Genomic DNA, 23,640 nt, shown 5'->3' with positions numbered 1-23,640 from the left:
AACAGCTGAAAAAATAATACATTGTTGAAACAAGTTTGTTCAAGTCTTCCTGCGATTTTCCGGTCCAATCTTGGTTCATACGTACAGATTGGCAAATATCCATATGGTTAGTTCATACTAGCTAAGATGGAAAATCTTCACAGTTTAGTTCTTCTTTTTCTTCTTGTTATTTGAAATATTATGGAAACGATTTGGCATAACCTCGTCACCAAAATCAAATTTTTTGCCCTGTGGTGGGTTGCTACAGCTGAGGTTCACCATACAGTTTAAACTCTATACATTTTAATTATACAGCTAAAAGATTGATAATGAAACATTTTGATCGGCTAGTCTTAGCAAATTCAGATAAATTGAAATACGGTACTGGCTCTAGCTAGCTCTGGAACTTAACTAAATCTTATTCTGAATGGGTCCAACGCTAGCTAAATCTCATTGTAAAAATAATATAAGATAAAGTGTATTTCAAAGCCAAAAATACGGCCATGAACACAAAAGAGGCACAAATATCATAAACCTACATCAGTAAGTTAAGCTTGAACCGTCATCGAAAACGGTTTGTAAATGAAACGGTAGCAAAAAAATGTCCAAAACATAAAGTAACTTTAAGACAATTTATCTTTGCAAAAGCATGCGTTAGGTATAGAAATAAGTATATTTAAAAACAAAAATATTTAAAGATACGAAATAGTTGGATATGTCCCTTTCTCTAAAGCTTTAACGGTTACATCCACGTTCAAATACTATTCAATTAGAAGCTTGTCTCTTAACATCATTAACACTTTTTTATTGTTTGTTAACATGGCGAAAAATTGCATGCAGTTAGAAAATGACAAAAATTATATTGGAGGAAGGGCTCAATTTGGTTTAATCTACGACAGAAGAAGTTTTTCGTTCTATGTATTTCATTTGTTGATATACAGTGTCTTTCTTTTAAAACAGAAAGCAAATTATTTCTAGGACCATTTAACTACGTTATTTTACATCTTTGGATATTTGGATGTTTGGCAGCACAAAGAATAACCTCATACGCATTTTCCATTTTTCATTTAAAAGCATTATCCAAGTATTTCAACTCTCTGAAACTTTGTCTGAAGTCTTCAAACCCCATCAACCACAGGTCTCAGAATCACTGCAGTAAAAATCCATTTCCATTACCTAATTCTTATCGTAGTTGTCACATGCTGCCAATCTCAAATAGCACTTATCCCTCATAAATATCTATTTTTGTGCAATTTCGCCGTTGTTTATAAGTTCTAATAACACGGTAATAAAACAAAGAAGATTTACAGTCTGTGAATAAATTAGGAAAACCACAAATATTTCGCCAAATATATATATAAAAAAAAAAAAAAAAAATTTTATTGCTTGATTCAGATTCTTGTTTCCCTTACTTCGAGCTGTTTTTTATATCTCAACCTCCGTTTCTTTTTCTTCAACTTTATTCAGGCTGGTGGATTTTTATTTTTAATTCTTATTCTATGTATTGTTTTTATTTTCCAAGTTTTTATCGCTTTTGTTCTCTCCGGCTTTTGTTATTTTTGTATCTCTTAGCGCAAGGTCTTTGATGGACTTTTCCTTAATTTTTCTATTGATATAAATTTCCTTAGTTGTTATTCCTTTATTTTCTCCGTCATTTATGGTTTGTCTTATAATTTTTTTCAGGGTTGTTAATACCCTAAGGGAGGTTGTTCAAGCTATTAGATCTGCTGGCATTCATTTCGTGGATAATGTTCCGTATACAGTAAATAACTGTAAACTACATATTTCAACCCCCATCAAACCCCTGTAGTATCATTTTTTTTCTCTCTTTTTTCCTTTCTTTCTTATTATAGTGAATTTAAAAGATGTTATATGTAATATGTATGTGTTTTTTTACCTGATTCACCCCACGTCAACCGTTTGGTTTTGGGTGAATAATGTTGATTTCTGTATGTGAATTGCTGTTAAAGTTAAACAAATATATCAATATCATCAGCGAGAGTAAAAACAAACAAAAAAGTTCATTTTAATGGAATTTCTGTTGTCATCCGTAACTATTTTGGTCGTCCAAAAGCCAAACACATTCCTTACAACAATGAGTTGTCATTGTGACTGAAAACCACAAGATTATATGAAAAGTGACGATTCTCAAGTGACAAGAATGAATAGAAGATTTAATGATAGTACAAATAGAAATTTAGTGAGAGGTGTACAATATGCTATGTCATTGTGGCAGATCCCAGATTTTTTTTTTTTTTTTTTTTTTTTTTTTTTTTTTTTTTTTTTGTGGCAGACTTGCATGTCCTTTGGCATATTCTATGTTCTTGTGAAAAATTTCCCTTTTACCACAAACAGGTTTAAAGGTCCCTCATAATGGGATATAACTAATACCTAGATTAACCTAAAATTAGCATTTAGCTAACATCCTAATTTTAGTTAATACAAAACCCATTGATAATAAGGTTTATCTGATTGGCTGGTTCAAACCAGTTAAAATAGATAGTGTTTACGCTATGGCTGAATTCTTATTTCATATGATCCATGCTTATTTACTAAGGATTGATGATGAAGCTCTCTGATTGGCTGGCCTTAAACAAATTATAATAAATTGAGTTTTGGAGCTGGCTCTTGTTAGCTCGAAAGTTTAACTAAATCGATCAGATAACAAACAGTTTGGTCAGGTAGCAAATCGAAGAAAACAAAGCACAACTAGCATGGAAGGTCGGTCAAATAAAAGAACAATAGAGAACAGGAGTTTGAACAGAGTAAAATAGGAGTTAATACAACAAAGTTTCAAAATAATTCAAAAAGGTATATTCATACCTTTTGAGCTTCTCTCCATTCTTCTTCTTTGGTTTTTAACCTTCTTAGAACAACAGGAACAGCTACGGAAGGGTTTCTTTTTAAACCCTCAATGATGTCAGTTGCCTTCTCGCCGTATATCCTAAAAAATGTTTACCAGGCGTAATTAAAATAAAAAAAATGACTCTATGAAAACTTTTAATGTAAAAAATAAAAACTCACAAAAACGACAAAACGAACTTTAAAACTGATTGAGGAAAAAATATATTCTTGGTCCACACCGCCTATCCCAGTCGCGGTGGAGATCAACCTTACAAAAAAGGAGATTTTCAAAGCTGCTCCAAACTTTCTATAGTTCCGTCACTGAGATGACCTATCAGCCTAAAGTAAGCATATGCCCTTTGAAGCTAAACAGAAACCAAACAAATTTTCTTTCTATCTGGACTTTCTATTACACTTTTACGCATACTGCCTCACCCAGCCACGGTGGAGACCAACGTGACAAAAATCAATCGCTTCACAGTGTCTTTTCTTTCTTTTTTTAAGTTTCTATACAACATTCCTGGTGATGGTATGTTACCATAGAACAAAACCACGCATTTTGAAGCTTATCAACTGCCTGCATCGTGTATCAAAGGTGTTTCTATTTTTTCTCTCGGGATCTATATCCTATCTAGATTTCCAAATGCTTATTTACTGAAATGGAGGCAATAACTATTATGCTGCTTTAATCAAATGTAAGAGTAGGCTACATTTTCAATCATTTTGCAGGCGTTGTTGGATAATTCAGTTAGTAGAAAGCTTCAAAGATCCAATTCGACCTGTTTCACATTGTTAAAGTTTCCTGTATTTATGGGCCAGATCTAGGGTAGCAAGGACTGGCCCCCCTCCCTTCTACACAAAATTTCCCCACATTGTATTCGACAAATGCCTCTTTGCAGCATTTTCATAAACAAACTTTATTTTTGAAATCGCCATCGAAGAAAAAAACAGTCTTCTAGATTTAGAAAACCACATATCTCTCCCCCCCCAAAAAAAAAACGTGAATTGGCGTCACTACTCCTCCATTGCGAAAAACCTGATGAAAATTTATTTCATAGATGACAACCCTCCCCTGAAGTCTAGAATAGGGACAAGATATATATATTAGAAACACATCCATTACAAGGAAGCTAAAAAAGCACTAATTTATTACAACTTGTTCCAGAGCTATTCCTATGGTGGGCGGTACCAGGGTAAAATGAACCTCACCGTCCCCCTCCTTCCCACCGAAGAATGGAATAGTAACGACTCACGAAATCGCCCTTAGAAAACATTGTCACCTCACTCCCGAGTCAAAGCGAGCGGGGCAGCTTAATCCATCCCCCCCCCCCTGAACGGCCATGTACATAATAAAAGATAATACGAGGAGGCTGCCATTAAAATAAATGTTTTAATGTTAAGTAAACACAGTTTAAACAATTCAGTCTACAAAAATTGAATATCTTCATAAGGCCAGTAAATATTTTAACTGAATTTATATAAAAAAAAAAAAAATTAACCAGAAAAGCAAAAGACAGAAAAAAAAGGAAAAAAAGACAAAGGAGACACAAAAACCAAAATAAATAATCAACACAACAATATATTCCACTAAGTAAGTATAGCCTTCCGGAGACGGCTACTGGCTTCAAGCCTGCTAGAGTACTTCAATAACCTTCTGCAGCGACATAAGGATCAGGCACTGAATAGTTCCCCATTATGCACGAATTACTTGTGCATAGTGGAACCTGGATTAAAAACGTCAGATATCTGACGAACACTATCCTTACAGCTAATTTATTTTCACTATTTAATAATTTCAAGAACGGATATAAGTCACTCTGGACTGTGAAGAGGAATTCTTATTACTGAACAGATCCGGTGACATAACAGCTCCTTGTGTAATTTCTTCTAGAACTAAAGCACACTCCAAACTTAATTTACGAGATTATCTAATACAAACTATGAGTATAATGTACATAACATCCAAATGGCAAACAGCCGCACAATTTACTCCCGCCATTGTCAATAATCCGAGAGTAAATGCTTCAACCAAAATCCTATTGCACGTCATATTTTCAGATAGCAAGACTTCTTAAGAGTGATTCTCAAGCAGGGCATTTGACACTATATGGAGCGTATGGCCACAGCCTAAACAAGACTGGAACCCAAACTGAAGGGATGGGGCTTTACATTCAGGCACTGACATCTAAAAACTTAGCTTTTAAAATAGTTTACAAAATCCAGAAGATAGTAATTGGTCTGTAGGAAGATGGACCATCTGCAGACTTATTATTTTTTAAACTGGAGTCATTGCACCTAAGCCAAATATGTCGGGAATAATACCATTTATGGGAATAATCTGGTGATAGGTAGATGATGCGTCAAAAAAGGGCCGCCATTCAGTAAGTGTAACGTACAAATTTGATCAACATCAGCGGGCAGCCTTTTTTCAACGTTTGGCAACGATGTGCTATTACACCACTAGATATCGGGTCGGTTGTTGCAAAAATGAATATGAGAAAATCGACTTAGACACAGCCTATTTGGCACCATAAAAAGTAGTTAATCTACCGTCAGCCTCTGACTAAAAACAGCCTATTTATCAAGATCTAATTCTTTTGAATATCCCTGGCCTTCGAGAGGAACTGTATTTAATTTGGTAGTCTCTAAAATTGGATTGTTCAAACTGAACAAATCTTCCATACTTTGTGGTTATGGTGTTTTAGGGGATTTTCGCCTGAAATAAAAGGGATTTAAAGGCATTAAGGAGTACCAACTTCGCTCTTTGCCTCCATTAGGAAATTCTTCTCAATGAAAAATTTCAAAAAGATGATTGAGCTGCTTGGCAATGATTAAAAACAAAAATTTTTTTTTTAAACACGAAAAACGGGTTTTAATTTTCTAACAAGCAGTGAACTACTTGTTCACTGCTTGTTAGAAAATTAAAACCCGTTTTTCGTGTTTAAAAAATTTTTTTTTGTTTTTAATGGAAAAGCAGTGTGGTCTAAGAAATTATTTGGCAATGATTTGACCAAGTTTCTCACCAAACAATTCATTTTCAACTCTATCAGGTGCTGATAGTTCATTAGTAAGATAGTCAAATTCAGACTGCCTCATTCACACCACTAGCATTCTGCCCCAGTGTCAAATATTATCTAGAAAACCACAAAATTTGACCCAAACAAGAATGTACAACCTTTTAAATCTTTTTACGTAAATCATATGTATTTTAGCCAAGAAAAGTAGTTTCATCTTTTAGAAAGCTGACATTATGCAGTTAAAAAGAAGACAAGGGATGAATGTTACCTTTTAATGGCTCGGATATGTATTGTGGGTGAAGACCCACCTAAAGAGTCATCCAATTTGAACCTCGCTACTTCTTCAGGTGTCATCCGCGCCATCTTCTTTTGTACCATTTCCAAAACTCGAATTGTTGCCAAATTAGCTTCCAAAACAACATCCATCTATTAAATACATTAAAAATATAAGCTATATTTACTTTACTTGTTACAGCAGCAACAGCTACCACAGTATTATCGAACAATGGACAAAAAAAAAAAAAAAAAAAAAAAAAAAAAAAAAAAAAAAAAAAAAAAAGAAAAGTCAGATCTTTGAGAAGGAATTGAACGAGTTAGCAACGATAATTCAAAAGGCATTACGTATACAACACTAATTTAACGGGAACAGAAAACTAAGAAATGTGCTTCGTGGTTTTCGACTGTTATTAACGACCAATTGTTAGCATAGAAGCATTTTTTTAGGCATCCAATATATGAAAAACCTTGAACTAATACATTAAGTTTTAGATACAAAAAAGGCAGAGGATGTGCCAGTAGACTCCGTAGCTCAAACAGGCGATGCTGATCTCCGGTTTATGGCCCTTCAGTCAGTTGGGGGCCAGTCATACTGTGATTTTGAACACACTTCCTGTTTACCTTCCCCAGACTTCTTCTGGCACCCATTTCGAGCTGGCTTTACTCTGGCTAACCTTACAGAGTCACGCCACTTACCCCCGTTTATAACCAAATAATCAGCAATACCAGGACTCGAACCTTATGGACACATGATTGCAGGTTCATCCTGCAAACCACTCGGCTAGTAGCAACTGGTAACACCAGAAACATCCAAGCGTCCCAAGAGAGATATATATAAGAAAAAACCGGCTGAATTAATCAACAGCATTTATTTAAAGATGGGGGACTGTAACTATTATCATAAAGCATATTGAACTACGTAAATACAGTGATTCTATAAAGTTGAGTATGGCTTGTTTGACTTTGATCTTATCATTGATGTAAAAACACAGTTCTACATACATGAAACTCTTTTATGCCCTTAAAAGCTAATACTAACATATAAAATACAAAATTTATATAAACGCTTTAAACGCTTAAATTCGTATACACGCATATACACGCTTCCAATTTGTTCAAGGACTGGAATGGAAATTCAGAACAGCATAAATAAATCCTTGCGAAGGAATGATACGTCCCTGCTCAACAGCCCTGTAAATACAGCCCCATAGCCGTCTGACTATGCTAAACATAAAAGATTAAAAGATGGTAATCTTATTTAACTTTGAAACAAATGTTGCATAGTTATGTTCGGCTCGGTTTTCTTTAGACGGTGTAATACCCTCCCTCTCGTATAAATGGGCCGTTTCCGTCTGTTCTTAGTTTTGATGTTGCTCTTCAATGATGAGGATTCTCTATTATCTGCTTTGACAGAAACCTTCGACAGCATTTGGAATTAAAAAAGTTACAGGACTCTCTCACACCATGACAAGCTTTAGAAAGATAAATGTTGTCCTTTGGGGACAGTCTGATGGGATGAATGAGTCTTTCTTAGTTTTCAGAATACGAGAATGCATAATATGAGAACCTATTTATTCCTGGAACACATGTGTATGTAAATCATGGATACATATAGCCTAAAAAAAGACTGTGGATATACAACTCCAGACTAAAGGGAATCCAGGTCTATAATCAAAAATATATTTGTAATTTAAATATCAGTATAAATAATTTCCTAGCCCACACTGCCTTTTTATTTATAGATAAAAGTGAACTGAAAATGTATAAATAACAGGTAAAACAGTCAATCGAGCCACTGAAAAAAAAAAAAAAAAAAAAAAAAAAAAAAAATTCGGCTTCATGTCCGGAAGCCTTTATCAATAGGATCAATAGGAAATCATTATCAATAGGAAAAAAAATATACCAGATTATAAAGCTAAAACACACAAGAAATAATACACTTAAGCTTTATAGTATCAGAGAAACAGGAAGGTCCCAACAAAATTAAAAGCGAGAAAGAGCAGGAGTGGTTAGAGATAGACGGATGTATAGAAAAAGGTGGGAGACAGAGGGAAGGGACTGAGATCATGAAGGGAAGGGACGAAAGTGGGCGAAAGAACGAGAGGAATACAGAGAGCAAGAGGGAAGGATAGTTATTTGGCAGCTATGATTCACTTCTGTCACTGTATTTTTTCTGACACCCAAATCATTTCAATGGAACCTTTTGGATTTAGCGACTAATGGTAAACTACATAAATTTGTGAACAAATAAAAACTAAAGTCATCCTATTTCCTTAATGATTCGTCCCAAGTGTCCCTAAAGCATTCAGTTCCCTTGTTGGTAAAAACAATCCAGCCAACAAAAGGAAGAAAAGCAAATTAAGTCGACATCTGTCGCCTTTTTTTGCCTTTTTTTTAAATAATTTAAAAAAGACAAATGGTTCGAATCACTTTCCTGTCTAAAAAGTCCTTGGCTCAATTTAGTCTAAGCCATCATAATTTTACACGTTTGCAGATTCTCATTAAAAAAGCATTTAATGTCGTTTAAGATTCAATGCATATTTTATCATTTTCCTTAGAATTTATGACTAATTTTTTACTTAAACTACAAAAAAAAATTGACGATGGAACACTCCTTATTTAGTTTGGAAATTCCAAACTTTGAACTGCTAAAAAGTGGAATCATTCTGAGCTTAATCCGCTCAAGTCTTTCTTGTTCAGTTGGTCTAAAACAAAACGTTGAAGTTCATTTTGTTGAACCATGGAACACCAGAAACACATCAAAACTAATATAGGGAAGGAGTGTGAATTCGTCGAAACACCCGCGAATAGGCGAATTAAATGAAAAGTACGGGGGAAATCGAGAAAATTATACTAATTCTCGTTTGCTTCTCAATCACTACACCTCCTTTCTATCCATCCCCCCAATTGCTTCGAGGGGCATTCATAACGCTCTTGAATGCTGCAAAGCATCCAAGCATGGAATGGGTAAATAAAAGGGGGATCCGAAATGTGTCCAAATATAAATAGACAATGCAAAATTCAGGTCCGCATATACATTAAAAAAAAGTCCTGATGCTGGATCCGGAATTTTTTTAATGATTTTTTTTCGAATTTTGCAAATTAATTTTTAATTTGGTTTTTGAAATAAACTAAACAGTGATCAAAGTTAAACGGCTGAATATTCCATTGCATAAACAGGTGACTCGGGAAAAATTTATATTCTCCGCCTGTGGTATTTAGTTCTACAAGATGTCTGTTGTTTAATTAAGATTGAAAAAAAAAGCTTCAGTACCTGCAGCTCAAGGACAATGAAACAAAATGTTGCATGTTATACACCAAAATGAAGGCCAAATAATCCACTACACATTAATATTTTTAACTAACATAAACGAAAACAGGAACTGTAAAAACAAAAATACAAAACACAAGACGTCTGCTAAAATCCCCTAGTGAGGGGCCACTGCCAATATAAACGTTTTTAATGGATTCAGCATATTAGTTTTTCAAGTCTAAAATAGTATACAAGATATTATTAATTTAAATAACAATTGCTATCTTCTATAGGTCACTTCATTAAGAAATTTGTGCTCTTTTTAATTTCCTTATATTTATAAACATCCAGATATATATGCTGGCCTCGTTATGGAAGAGCACTTCAGCCAAAGGAACAAACTTCAGGCTTATTAACAATAAATATATCTCCAGAAGAATAATTCAGGAGAAATCCCACGTCATTTCAGCTATACTAGCGAGAACCTTTGTCAAATTTTTTCCCCTTTCAAAAAGGTACAACCAATAAGCTGTATTATAAAAGGAATCAATGGCTACAAGAAAACAAAGTCTATCAAAGCTGTGAATTCCCGTTTAAAGACACCAATACACAGGAGGGACGGGGTCGTACTGAGATTTTTCTGGCAGACCGAATCGAACAAATTTGGGTCAAACAGTACGGCAAATCAATGAGTTTAATTTCAGATGAGACAATGGATAGAAGAAAGCGCAATTCACTCCATTTTCCACACTTTTGAAGTGTTATACAATTCAATCAATATTAAGCACAACTTCCCTAGAACAGTAGATCTAAGTCATAAAAAACACAGGTAAACCTTAGAATTAAAGAATCGAAAGGTTATCTGATGCTTAAGACAGAATTGGTTTGCAAAACCCAAATGCCTGAATTTTTACGTAGTTGAATATAATCATTAAAAGGCGGGATGGGTCTGATACTTCAGAAAGGATGTTTTGGGATCGAATGTCCTTGTGTATTTTAGTCCTGTTTATGAATTTTTAGAGCCTTTTTTTAACTAAGGGGAGAAACAGCCATCAATGGCCATCAATCGTTGAGAAGCTCCTCCATGCATAGGTAAGAAGCTGTACAGGAACTTTTTTAATCGCTAAAGCTTCCCTAATCTAGGAGGTCCCCCAGTCAGCAGCATCAAATTCTTAAGAAGAACTACGCTAAAAATTATGCTTTGTTTCATTATGTGTGTGAGTTTTAATGCTCCAAGTGTTAGCAACTATTAATTGCTTTAATCGCAATAAACATATCTTCATATATAAACGTAATAAAAATAAACATAACAAAGAATGAACATACAAATGGATTTATATACTCCAAGAATTTATCTTTTTGTTTGATTAGGTTGACAAAAGAAGGTATCTCAAATTAAGTCCGTTAACTAATTAAAGTCCTAAACTAGATGGTCACCAAGACAGCAGTATTAAGTTCTAAAAAGAACAAGATAGAAATTAGATTTGCTTAATTATATGTTTGAGGTCCAACTTCGTAATTTTAATTACTACTTTTAGCCTAATTCTTTTGTTATAGTATATTATATATTTCATGGTCTGCATAGAATCTCAAATCTCGTTCTTCACCCTCAATAAAAAGTAAATGATAAATAAAATTATTCCTACTAAGAGTTATATCCTAATAATCAATCACGTACACACATATGTAAAAAAAAAATGCCACCAAATTTCCAGAAGGAGAAACCAGTTTCAGCTTCTTTTTTTAGCATGAAGATGAAAGTTAAATGGATAAACTCAGATAGTTTCACAAATTAATCTTCATTAGCATTGATATAAAAACACAAGCAATTAAGATAAGATAAGATTTATTCTTCATTAAATACACATACAGTATTACATGTTATTAATCCCTCAAAGGCTCATTGGCCTGTACAAAGAGGGAAGACATATGAATTACATACTCAGAGATAAAAAAAACAAAAGAAAATTTAAAATGATCACCTACTCACATATGAAGGAGAAGAAAAGAAAATATAGATAAAATGGAAACTATAGAAAAATTAGAATAAATAAACTAAATTAATTAATTATATTAAATAGACTCAAAAAAAAAAAAAAAAAAAAAAAAAAAAAATTAAAAATTTACTATAAGCGAATTCCTATCGTTGAAACAGAATTATGTGTATTGTCAGGTAGAACCAACCTCATAATAGCTGTTAAGATATTATTCATAGCTCTTATCCAAGATATTAAAATATCATAACTTAAGCCATGTACAGCCCTTTTAAACTTATATTTAAAACTATATAAATCCCAGTTCAATCAGCTCTGCTTATTTCTGAGGCTAGGTAGCAAAATTGACGTTTATGGGTTAATTCAGTCATAAGGCTTATAATTATTGAACTGTAATAAAATGGTGCGAAAGCAATAAAATTTATCATGAATGCTACTCCTTAGTGAACTATACAAGTTTCAGCAATAAATATTGATAGTCATACCTGAGGCCTGGGAGTCATACTGCAGAAAAGACCACCATAAAACAAACTAAACATTCAGGGGACATCAGGGGACATAAACTCCACAAAAAAAAAAAAAAAAAAAAAAAAAAAAAAAAAAAAAAATGAATTATTCATTTTGATTCTTAAATAAATGGTCCTTAAGAATCCTATTGAAAGTGCCAAACGAGTGGCATTTCTGTACTGAAGAAGGCAGGGAGTTCCAAACCTGATGACAAGCGATGAGGGGATTGAAATCTGATCGCACAGTGGGAGTAGGATGAATGCAGATATTATGTGACGAACGAAGGTTATATGGAGCTGAATCAGAAATAAACTGAGAAGTTTTTTGAAGAGATTTTGGAAGATTTCCATGAAGCTGATGAAAAACAAAAGAAGCACAAGAAAGAATGTTGATAGACTGTAGATTTAGAAGCGGTCTTGGTTAAGAACGGTTGTTGTCAATAATCAGACGCCGTTTTTCATAATAAATAACAGAACGCTACCGCAGTGTAGAAGGAAAAGTAGACATGCATACTATGGGGCAATAAGAGACATATGACTGGACAAGGCAGAAAAAAAGAAGCTTCAGAATAGATCCAGGAAAGGTGTGTTTGAGTTTTCGAATGGCACCCAAACTCCGTGAAACCTTAACCCTAATCATGGCTATACTGTGTCTAAAAGAAAGGTTTTCATCAAGCAGGATACCAAGATACCAGACCAACCGATTCTTTGGTCTACACAAGGAGCCTTGTGACACCTGAAGCTGTGTCAGTTGAGGGAAAGCTACACCAATTCGAGAAAAAATAAGAAAATGTGATTTGGTAACATTCAAGGCCAAGTAATTCGCCTCAAACCATGAAACTACTCTCTCAAATATTGCCACCAGATTAGACCTGACATCACATTCTGTCCTCCCTAGAGTCCCAAACGTGCTGTCGTCAGCAAAAGCAACGAGGCAATCTTCGTTAGAAGCAGCATTGGGACACGAAGGAACATCCGGATGACACAGATTGCAGCATACTAGAGGACTGGTGATCTTCACTGCTGAAATCAGATCATTGACATAAATCAGAAATAAAACGGGGCCAAGAACAGATCCCTGGGGGACACCATATTCTACTTCAGAAGGGCTCCATAAAGTTGGATCTATTGAAATAAGTCTACCAGAAAGATATGATTCAAACTAAGAGAAAGCATTTGATCTTATACCAATATGCAATAATCTCCAAGGAAGAATCTGATGAGTCAAAGAATCAAAAGCTTTACGAACATTCAAAAATAAAGCTGCCGGGATAAGACCAAAATCTATTACCGAATGAATGAAATTCAAGAGAGATGCGCAAGCATGCTCTGTAGAGTGATTCGCTCGGAATCCAAACTGGAAATCATGGAAAAAATTTTTGACATCCAGAAAACTAAGAAGCCTGGATAGCATAGCCTTCTCAAAAATTTTGCTGAAAACAGATAGAAGAGAAATTGGCCTATAATTAGCAGGATCACTCCGGGACCCACCTTTATACAGCACTATAACCTTAGATCGCTTAAGTGATTCAGGGAAAATTCCATTCACGAAAGAGATATTGACAAGCTTAGTCAATGGTGACAGAATAGCAGGAAGAACGGCACGGATAACCCTTGTAGGAATTCTGTCTGGCCCTGAAGACGATGAACCTTTAGGTGCATTTACGATCCGAGCTACCTCAAACTCAGAAACAGGGCTCAAGACCATTGACTTTAAACATGGGGGTCCAAGATAGGCTCTGAAATCGCAACGAGGAGTTGTAGAGTTCACAGATGAAGCAGTCGCTTTTCCTATATTAGCAAAATAAGACGTAATCACTAGCAGAACATTTTAATAACCATGGACAAATTTAACGTCAACTATAAGCGTTGTTGGAACTGAAGGCTGGGGGGGAGTAGGTTTAAGTACAGAATTAGTAATTTTCCATGTCTTCCCAACATCCTTTCCACACTCAGAAAATTTCCTGTGATAATACTGAGACTTGGCCTTCCGACACAGAGAATTAAATATATTCCTATAGGCCTTGAACCGCTGATGATGAGGAGCAGATGACGAAGCCTTGTATAGTTTACACAGATAATTTTTCCTTTTCCAGCTTTTATGGAGGCCTGGAGTGATCCACGGATTCAGCAGTACTATCCTTTTCGAGGTATGAGCCTTTCGATTCTGGTGGCAAACTTCTAGGATACCTTCTTTTACTTGATCATAAAAGAAATCAAAAGAGCGGTTAAAATCCGATTCAGAATCCAAACTATCGCATGACTGATCAGTCAAACGAGATTTAAGTAGACTGATCTCACTAACACCAAAACGATAAACTGGGAGATTAGATGACGAAACTTTACGCTGCAATCGATTAGCAGTCCTATATCGTGAAATAGCAGGGAAATGATCAGAAATATCACTAATCATCACCGAATTATCTAAGACATCTAGTGACGAAAAAATATTATCAATAAGTGATGCATGCATCTCAGTAACCCGGGGTGGTATACAAACTGAAGGTAGAGGTCCCCCAGAAAGCATCATTGACAAAAAATCTGCAACCGAAGCAGAATTTTGATCCAGCAGGTTAAGGTTGAAATCCCCAATAAGGATTAGTTCGCAAGGATGCTTTTGGACTAAGTCCAAAACCTCTTCTAGAATTTTCATAAATGAAGGAATAGATCCACTAGGGGATCTGTAAACCAAACCGACAACTAAATTCTTACAATCTGACTTAATCTCAATAAAAAGGGATTCAAAGATTCGTTCCTCATTTCTACTCAAATCACTTCGGAAATTATATACAAGATGATCGGCAATATACAGGGCAAGGACACCTTTCGCCATCCGTTTCCGGTTCATCCTCTCCATCTTAAATCTTTGGATATTTAAAAGCATATCCTTTTTTGAATCCAGGAAAGTTTCACACAATCCAATAACATCCAGAGTTCCATCACTGACGATCCGTTTCAGCTCATCAAAAGAGGAACAAAGTCCCTGAATGTTTAGGTGAAGCACAGAGAAAATACCATCTTAATTCATATTGAATGAGATGGAATGAAAATATTTCATTCATATTGAATGAAAATACCATATCATTCATATTGAATGTTCCACAAAATAGGCAAGATTTGATCATATTTAAATCTGAAGGAGAAATACAAGATGTGGGTATTGACAACATTGCTCTTAACATAACTCAAAGAACAGAAAAATCTGCATCATTCTAAGTTTGAAAGACTGCAGGTGCAAAAAATTCTAAAAAAAAACAACTTTTCTTAAAATCGACAGGTGCGTGGATTGTAAACGACGACCGCGAAATAAATAAATATCAAATATCAAGGACATCAACTGAAATTTCTTTTTGGGTGGTCAAACGATGAGTCCTAAAATCAAACAAACTAGCAAATAACTGTTAGAAATAGTCTGTTAGAAACAGACCATTTGATCTCTCAGTCTGTTAGAAATTGTGTTAAGAGTTTACATACATTGAGTTCATCCGTACATTGAAATGCCTTTTCTTTTCCCTTTCTCGCAAGTCTTTCGACTACCTATACTGCTATATGCTTAGGAGACACTCAAACCAGCAGCAAGAAAGACAAATCCTAGATTTTTTCTTCGAAAATACGCGTCTGGAAAATTCTGTATGTCCAATAGACCTAGAAAACCATGAGCCAGTCAATACCACATGCCACTAGACAACCATTTGCAGCCAGTGCTATCAGAATAGAAAGATGGAGATGCTTAGGCATGTCCTACGAATTAGTTACCAAACATTCCGAATGGTTAACTTCACAGGCATCCATCAGAATCCCATCGAAAGGCAAGACCCAGGGACAGACTATGGCGTAACTACCAGACAGATCAGCATAGCCTCAATACAAATATTCAACCCAAATGGGAGGACGCAGCAGCTGAAGTAAATCAAGGGATGATAAATCAAGGGACATTTCATTTGATGCCCCGGGTGCCTCTGGTGGCACGGGCAGAACAAAGGCAAATGTGTTTTAGTATTCCTTTATACACAAAGGCGCTAGGCTACATAGAGTTGAATTCGCATTAACAAATTCCTGGCAACATTTTTACACAAAGGTACTAAGTATGGTGAATTCTAATTAGTAGATGGTTGGCAAATTAGTAGATGATTAGCAGATGTTCTCACTCCTGTAAGAAGACAAAACCAGGTGATAAATTTTTACTACGGATGTATCAGACGTCAATATCTCTGGCACGTCTTCTACACATACGGAATGAGATCTTTTGCCAAAAAAAAGTGACATTTATTTGGGTTTGGACAACGTTTTATACTTTATATTTGATTTTCACCTTCTAGGATACAGGGGGACCTACCCCTTTACCTTCAACTAGGGGAATCCTTTTGTCATATGTCTGTGACAAAACAAAAAATCTTCTCATTATAAGAAATCCACAATAAATACTTTGTAATTAGATTATTACCTACCTCAAACCTTTCATCTTCACATCTATAAATATATTCTTCATATTGAGTTTTCCTTGAGGACACAAAAGTGGAGTCTTCAGACCAAGATGGAAATGACACCCATGTATCATTTAGTACTTCTTTACACAATGCAGTACGACCAGAACATTTTGGTTGCACGTGACTTCGAGGCAGCGCGCAGTAGCTGGCGCCAAGTCTTTTGCAAGTTGAATAGTCTAAAGAGAAGAATAATACAGTTTAATAAACATTGGAACAGTTGAAGATACCTCTATTTACAATCCTTCCTTGAATTATCCCTAATTTTTGGTAAAAGTAAATCGCGACAGGCTTATATAGTGCTAATCAGTGTTGCTACTTTGCTGTTATTGATACAAAATAGTTATATCTTCTAGCAAATTGATCATAAAAATTAACTGATATACCTAGAAAATTAACTGATTTTTTTTCCAAATTAAAACCCCAATATCAATTAAGCCCCTAAAAATTTTCATATTGACAAAAACTATTTTCTGTGAATTAATTTTAATCCAAATTTAGGGAAGTTTGAAAAATTCATGAAAAAAAACATGGATCCAATATTATTTTGAGGCCCCAAAACTCCACTGGAAAAATTTTTCTGGTTCTTCTAAACTGATCCAGTCTGTGTACAATAATGTATACAATGCAAGATGGCAAGTCTTAGTTTACACCTCCTCATAGAAAGAGAGAAAATGGGATAGACCAAGAAGATTTTTCAGTATTCTAGATGAACCTAGACAAAAACACTATATTTATGGAAAACTGGCTATTTGGACTGACAAACTCGCTATATTTTTCAAGTTACAACCCACCCCCTTCAGAAGGAAAAATCTTTTTTGGACGTACACATGCATGTTGTGCTGATATTGATAACAAATAAAAAAACACTGACTACCACTGGTGTATTAGCCACTTCGAAAAATGGTGACATATCATGTTTTGTAAAAATCAGGATTTAAATCTTACAAATTATCTACCCTATAATTTTCACACAAACATGCATAGAGGATTTATGGATGTAATCCTCGGGTAAGGATCATCTGAGACCATCCATTAGGCAAATTTTGCAAAAATACCCATCCAGGCACAAATACCAGATATTGTTACAATGGTACTTTTGTATTATACGCCACTCACTCAAGTTTATGCTGTCTAAAAATCGAGAACAAACCGGTTGCTTTGTTAGTTTCTTTCAGCCTATCGTGAGACAAGACAAAGACAAACAACAGAATATATGGGAAATATATAATGTGGGCTACATATTTGCACATTAGGGGGAGGGTGGGGGCGAAGTATTTGGACAGTTTGAAGTTAGAAAATAAGTCTTACTTCATAATATGCAGAATAATTTTACCTAACACATTTTGCATGCAGACCCGCTATACTTTACCCCCCAGCCCCCTTAATGCGCAAATATGTAATCCCAATTTGTTTCTATAGTATTATATTTTCATCATATTTTGGGGTATTTCATTAGGATTGAGCGTCAAAGAAATGGGTTCTAATTAACTGAAGCACTTGAGTGAGTGGCGTATAATAAACAAGTACCACTACTACTACTAACAACAACTCACTGCAGCACCAAGCCGCCTGAGGCCAACACAGCTACGCACGCTCCTCCTCCATCCTAATCTATTCAAAGCCTTCCTCTTTACAACATCCCAGGAAGTTCCCATTTCCCTTAAATCTTTCTTTATAACACCCCCCCCCCCAAGGGCGGACAACCTGTTTTCCTTTTACCCTAGACGGTTGGCCGAAAAAGACAATCTTTGGCAATCAGTCATCCTTCATCTGCGGAACATGCCCTAGTCATCAAAACTTTCTCTCGTCATAGCCTTAGAAAGCAGGATTGAACCACACTTTTCGTCAAGCCTACTGATTGAAATATCGTCCGTCAGCTTGGTTCCCAAAACAATCTGTAGGCAATTTCTCTGGAAAACACCTAGCAAATCTTTGTCCGTTTTTCGGAGCGCCCATGCTTTCGAACCATATTTGACCACTGTCATCATTGTAGCTTCCAATATTATAATCTTGGTTCACAGACTTATCATCCTATTCGTCCAAACTTTTTTCAACTGTGAAAAAATAACACCCTGAGCCTTGGCTTTTCTACTTTTAACATCTTCACTGCTCCCACCGTCTTTACTAACAAAACAAGCAAGGTAAGTAAAGCCATCCACCTAATCAATACCATACATTGGTGCCTAAAAACCTACTTTCTTTAATACCCCCCCCCCCCCACTTCCAAAACACATTAAACCCACAGAAATTTCGCACAGTTGGACCTCCACATCTGGTTTTAATAGTAGCGATTTCAAGTGCATATCTAAAATCAGCTTCTATAATTCACTTTTTTGTACGATGTATGACAAAGGTCATGGAAAACTGCAAGCATCATTTCAATTGCATCTAGGTGAATCCAATCAAAATAAAAGAAAGATTAGAACGAAACATCTTATCTTACAACTAGTTTTTGTTCCCAGCCAGAGTATCAACAAACACGAGAAAATGAAAATCTTATCAGTGCAGAACAACAACAAAGCATCGATTGCATCAATGAAAAATGTAGTCTCGATCTTTCTGATCATTTCAGACTATTTCAGGACACATTAAATATAACATAGCTTTAACAATTACTTTTTTCTTCAAATTTGACAATTTATTGCTCCTGCTACCCTAAATTACATTTGATCATGATTCAACAGAAAGCATATAAGGCACTTGAGCCCCAAAAAAAAAATTGTTTTAAGGTTAACAAAAAGAAGAGGTTCCCCTCTTAAAAATTAAATAATTTTTCAGTTTTGCATTGCTCCTTATACAATTTTCTTCTATAAATCACTCATGATTTGCTGTTCTGCTGAATTTGAGAGCCATCTAAATTACTGCACAAAAAGAAACAAAATAAACATACAATAAGTGAACAAATGCTTTAATTCCATTGTAGAATCCATCTTAAAATAAAAAGGATGAACATTTTATAGTTCTGACTTGGTCTAAATAAAAACAAAAGGAATGGAGATGGAGATTACATTCTCGTGCTAATTGGCCTGACTTTAATTCGTTTCCAACATATTTAGAGAATTGGAAAATTTGGCTTCATGTAAGTGGTCACGAAATTATCATAAATAATAACGTATCAAAATTATATTGTTTCCCAATTATTAGCAGTTTTCTTATGTTTTCGGGCAAAATAATGCAGTATAGGCTTGTACATTTAGTTCACTTTTAAAAGTAACAACATTTATTGGGGGGAGGGGGTGATATAGAGAATACAGTTTATTTTAAGCGGAAAGGGAACAGAAAGATTGTTTTTTTACAAGTGTGTCAACACACTGGATCTTTATTTTGACATTTAATAAAAACGTGTAAAGGCTAGTAAGACATTTAATTATAATTTAATAATTATAATAATAATTTATTGTTTTGCAAAATAGTGATATTCGTTTGGGGAGGGAAAAGATAGGATGTCAGGGTCTGGAGACCCCCCCCCCCTCCCAACCTTCTATGCACGTTTTTTTTTTTTAACCTGCTTTTATGCAATACCCACAATACGAGGCATGTTTTTTAACTAAGTACCCTTTTACGATTCCGCCGCAGCAGCGCTACGGTCGGCGTTCTGCGCATGCGCGCTGGTTACCTACATCTCTTGTCTACACACTGACGCCATTACAGTCTGATTCTTCATTGTATACATTGTTTACTGAGTGTTTAAGATGCCTCCGGCAATCGTGAGTCCCGCCGATTGTGAAGTACGGGCTGTTATACGAGTTCTTAGTGCTAAAGGCGTAAAACCGATCGATAAGGAAATGGGTGAGAGCATTTAAAGATGGCCGCACAAATGTGCATGATGAAGAACGGGGTGGACGTCCTTCGGTCTTTAATGAAGATTTGGTGCAGAAAGTGGAAGAAAATGTGAGAGAAAACAGACGCCTTACAATTTCATCAATGTGCGACTGGTTTCCTCAATGTTCTCATAGTGTTTTGTATCGCATTGTGACTGAGAACTTGAATTACCGGAAATCGTGTTCACGTTGGGTTCCAAAATTGTGGACGGATTTGCACAAAACCTAACGTTTAGGCAATGCATTGACTTTCCTTGAGCGGTACCAAAATGAAGGTTAAGATTTTTTAGACCAAATTGTTACTGGTGACGAAACATGGGTGGCCTACGGCACACAAAAAAGGAGTATTGCTAGTGGAGTTTCTGCCTCGTAATGAGACAATCAATGTAGCGTCTTATTGTGAGACATTGAACAATCTGCGTCGTGCAATCCAGAACAAAAGCCGTGGCAAGTTGAGTAAGAGTATCGTTTTGCTGCATGACAATGCCCGTCCACATGTGGGTAATCGGACCAAAGATCTCATCAAATCTTTTAAATGGGAAACTAGATCATCCTACATACAGCCCTGATCTGGCACCCAGCTACTACCATTTGTTCCTGCACTTGAAGAAACACCTGGGTGGTCAGCGTCTTCAAGACGATAACGAAGTCAAAACAGTTGTGATACAGTGGTTAACAAGTCAGGCGGCAGAATTTTATGAGGAGGGCATTCAAAAACTGGTGCCACGTTATGACAAGTGCCTTAATATTCACGGAAATTATGTACGTCTTTTTTTATTCCAAAACGGTACTTACTTAAAAACATGCATCGTATATATGCCTTACATTCAACCTTACTTAGAACCAAAGTATCTTCAAATTATAAGACATGCAAGAAACAGGGGGAGGGGGGCTTTGGGGCCGTTCCCTCCCCACAAAGTCTCTTTTTTTACAAATTTCGCCCCACTTCTTACAATATTGGCGTAACTTATTATTTTCTAGGCTTTTGACAAGTTCCCCCCCCTCTCACTGCAAACTAAACCCATCAAAATAAAATTCCCTTATAAATAAACAAATTTCTTGTCTAAAACCTTTTTTTTTAACAGCAATGCAGTCTGAAAATTGGGATTAGAAAACAAATACCAAACTATATTTTAAGTAATGTATCTCTTCATCTTTCCCAATGGAGGACCTCTGAAATCAGTTTCTATACCTTTGTTGTGTTTTTATAATAAGGCGCAAAACTTCTAAGCATGCAGCAGTACTGAAAATTAGTTAAAAGAACCACAGTAAGCATAAAAGTCAAGAATAGACTGTACTGAATAATTTGAAGAAGAAAAAAACTATTTTAAAGATGTATTTTACACATTCCCTTTAATAAAAAACAAGGATTTTTTTTCAAATCTGAACTGAACTGTTAATATAATTTCTATTAGCCTACTAAGAGTCTCTAGAGACCGAAATTATTTTCCTTTTTATATTCCTTATTCATTAATAAAAATTAATCAGTTTTCACCAAAATTATTCTGTAGACCACAACGTATTACATTATTTTGCAAAAGTGATACAACCTTATGACACGAAATTCAACATCATCAAAATTTCGGATGATCATAAAATCGAAACAAGAAAAATTCTAAAAAAAAATAAAAAAAAAAAAAAAAAAAAAAAAAAAAAAAAAAAAAAAAAAAAATGGCTATGTCCACGAAAAGAATTAACCACACAGAGTTAGTCACAATCTGAGACAATGGATGTCATGACTTGAGTGATTTCACATAGAACTTTCCAAAATCAACTTCCTCAATTCCCAATGAAAGCTAAATATCAGTTGAAGATGTGGACTACATAACACCAGCATTCATTGCCATGCTGACTAAACTTGTAATTTCCAAAAATACAGTCTTATTCATTTTCTGCGAGATTCACAAGAGTGAGATTAATACTTCCTAATTAATTAAAACTATGATTACGGTTATTATCTTACTAAATTAACTACATATAATACACAACCCACTTCAAAGAATTCCCATGTCTATAAAGATTAAGGAATATTCCTTTAAAATCGAACCTTCCCTGTCGAAATCCAACTAACAAATGAAGTGACAGAGAAAATCCGTAGGGCGGTCTCAACCAAGCTTGCTCCACAGATAAATTGATTTTTAGCTTTATAGACCAGCTGATCATGACTCGGAGACTAAACACTGCAATCAAAGTAAAACCAGGTCTGCCATAAGACCAAAAACTGTATGTTTATACGAGTAGATCCAAACCTGTCTGTTGGGCAAACATCAAAGGAAAAACGCCGATAGATTTTGAATAAATAAAGAGAATACATCATAAGAAGATATTTCATAGAACAGCCTAACGTACAGAATGTAATGCATAAAAAAGAACGTCAATATGAACTTCGATACAAACTAAAACCTCAGCTGATGGATAGGGGTGACAGCGGAGGGGGGGGGGGGGTGGTGTTCTCGATTTCGAAAATAATTTTTATATTTTTACTAAAAATATCGAAAAAATTGCCCCCCAGCTCCTAGGTTCTAATATATACTATTTTTTGTATCTTCAATAAAAAAAAAACCGAAAACAAATCTTTACCCCACCCTCACATTTTCGCGAATTGACACCCCATTGGAGGCATGTCAACACAATTCGGCTATATATAAACAGAAGTCCCTGACACAAATAACAAAAAGTAGTGTAACAAGGAATCGCTTTAAGACAGTGAAATTTAGAAGAAACTTAATTAATATTTTGGCTCTATGTCTAAAAGCCATGTTCAGGAAAATAAATTATTAAATATAAAATAGAGCTTACATTCAAATACTTATTTTATTGTAAGTTTAATTTTATGTTTATATATTTATATTCCTGAACACGGCTCTTAAACATAGAGCCAAAATAATTTCACTTAATTTCAATTCATTGTTACATTACTTTTTGTAGAATGGAAAGGCAGTATGATCTTTGTCAGTATGTGGTGCCTTAAGCGTTAATTTTTTGCAGTTAACAGTTAAAACAAATTGGTTAAGTATAGGAAAATGAGGGGGGGGGGCGTGAATGTTATCCAATAAACCGAAGCATCTTGAAAAGACAGGTTGAGTAAAACTACTTATTTTTTAAGTTTAAAATACAAAAGACCCCTTACCTATTTCAAGTGCTTTTTCTGCAGTAAGTTTTTCCTGTTTTGCTACTGTACTGGGCAATACATCCACAGGTCCCAGCGAGCTCACAACTTTCTCTCCATTGGAATCCTCAGTTACACTGGTCTCATTTAAGGAGTCATTGAGCCCCAAAAAATCTCTAAACCACTTTAACAAGTCTGGAAACTTCCCTAAGAAGGAAGTCACTAACTGAACTAATTCTCCTCTTGAAATCAATTCCTGGTTAAAGAGTAACAAGCACCGAAGGAAATTCTCATAAACGTCTGTTGACTTTAATGCTCGTCTCACCTTATCAAAAAAGGCAAATTCAGAAAGAG

At 35.2% G+C, this 23,640-nt stretch overlaps 1 protein-coding gene across 1 annotated transcript in view; it reads right to left on the bottom strand.

Annotated features, from left to right (window-relative positions):
• Window positions 1–23,640, bottom strand: part of Sin3A (SIN3 transcription regulator family member A) — a 90,467-nt gene that overhangs the window by 28,975 nt on the left and 37,852 nt on the right. The window contains 4 exon segments of the mRNA XM_089095017.1: window positions 2,803–2,923; window positions 6,109–6,266; window positions 16,318–16,532; window positions 23,308–23,639. Of these exon segments, the coding sequence (XP_088951143.1) occupies window positions 2,803–2,923; window positions 6,109–6,266; window positions 16,318–16,532; window positions 23,308–23,639 (826 nt within the window).

This window comes from Artemia sp. Qi Xiang Cuo, chromosome 9 (genome assembly GCF_049724085.1).
Source record: "Artemia sp. Qi Xiang Cuo chromosome 9, ASM4972408v1, whole genome shotgun sequence".
In the NCBI taxonomy this organism is placed as follows: Eukaryota; Metazoa; Arthropoda; class Branchiopoda; order Anostraca; family Artemiidae; genus Artemia; species Artemia sp. Qi Xiang Cuo.
The sequence above is the reverse complement of the archived record's forward strand: the minus strand, read 5'-3'. Positions and strand labels throughout refer to the sequence as shown.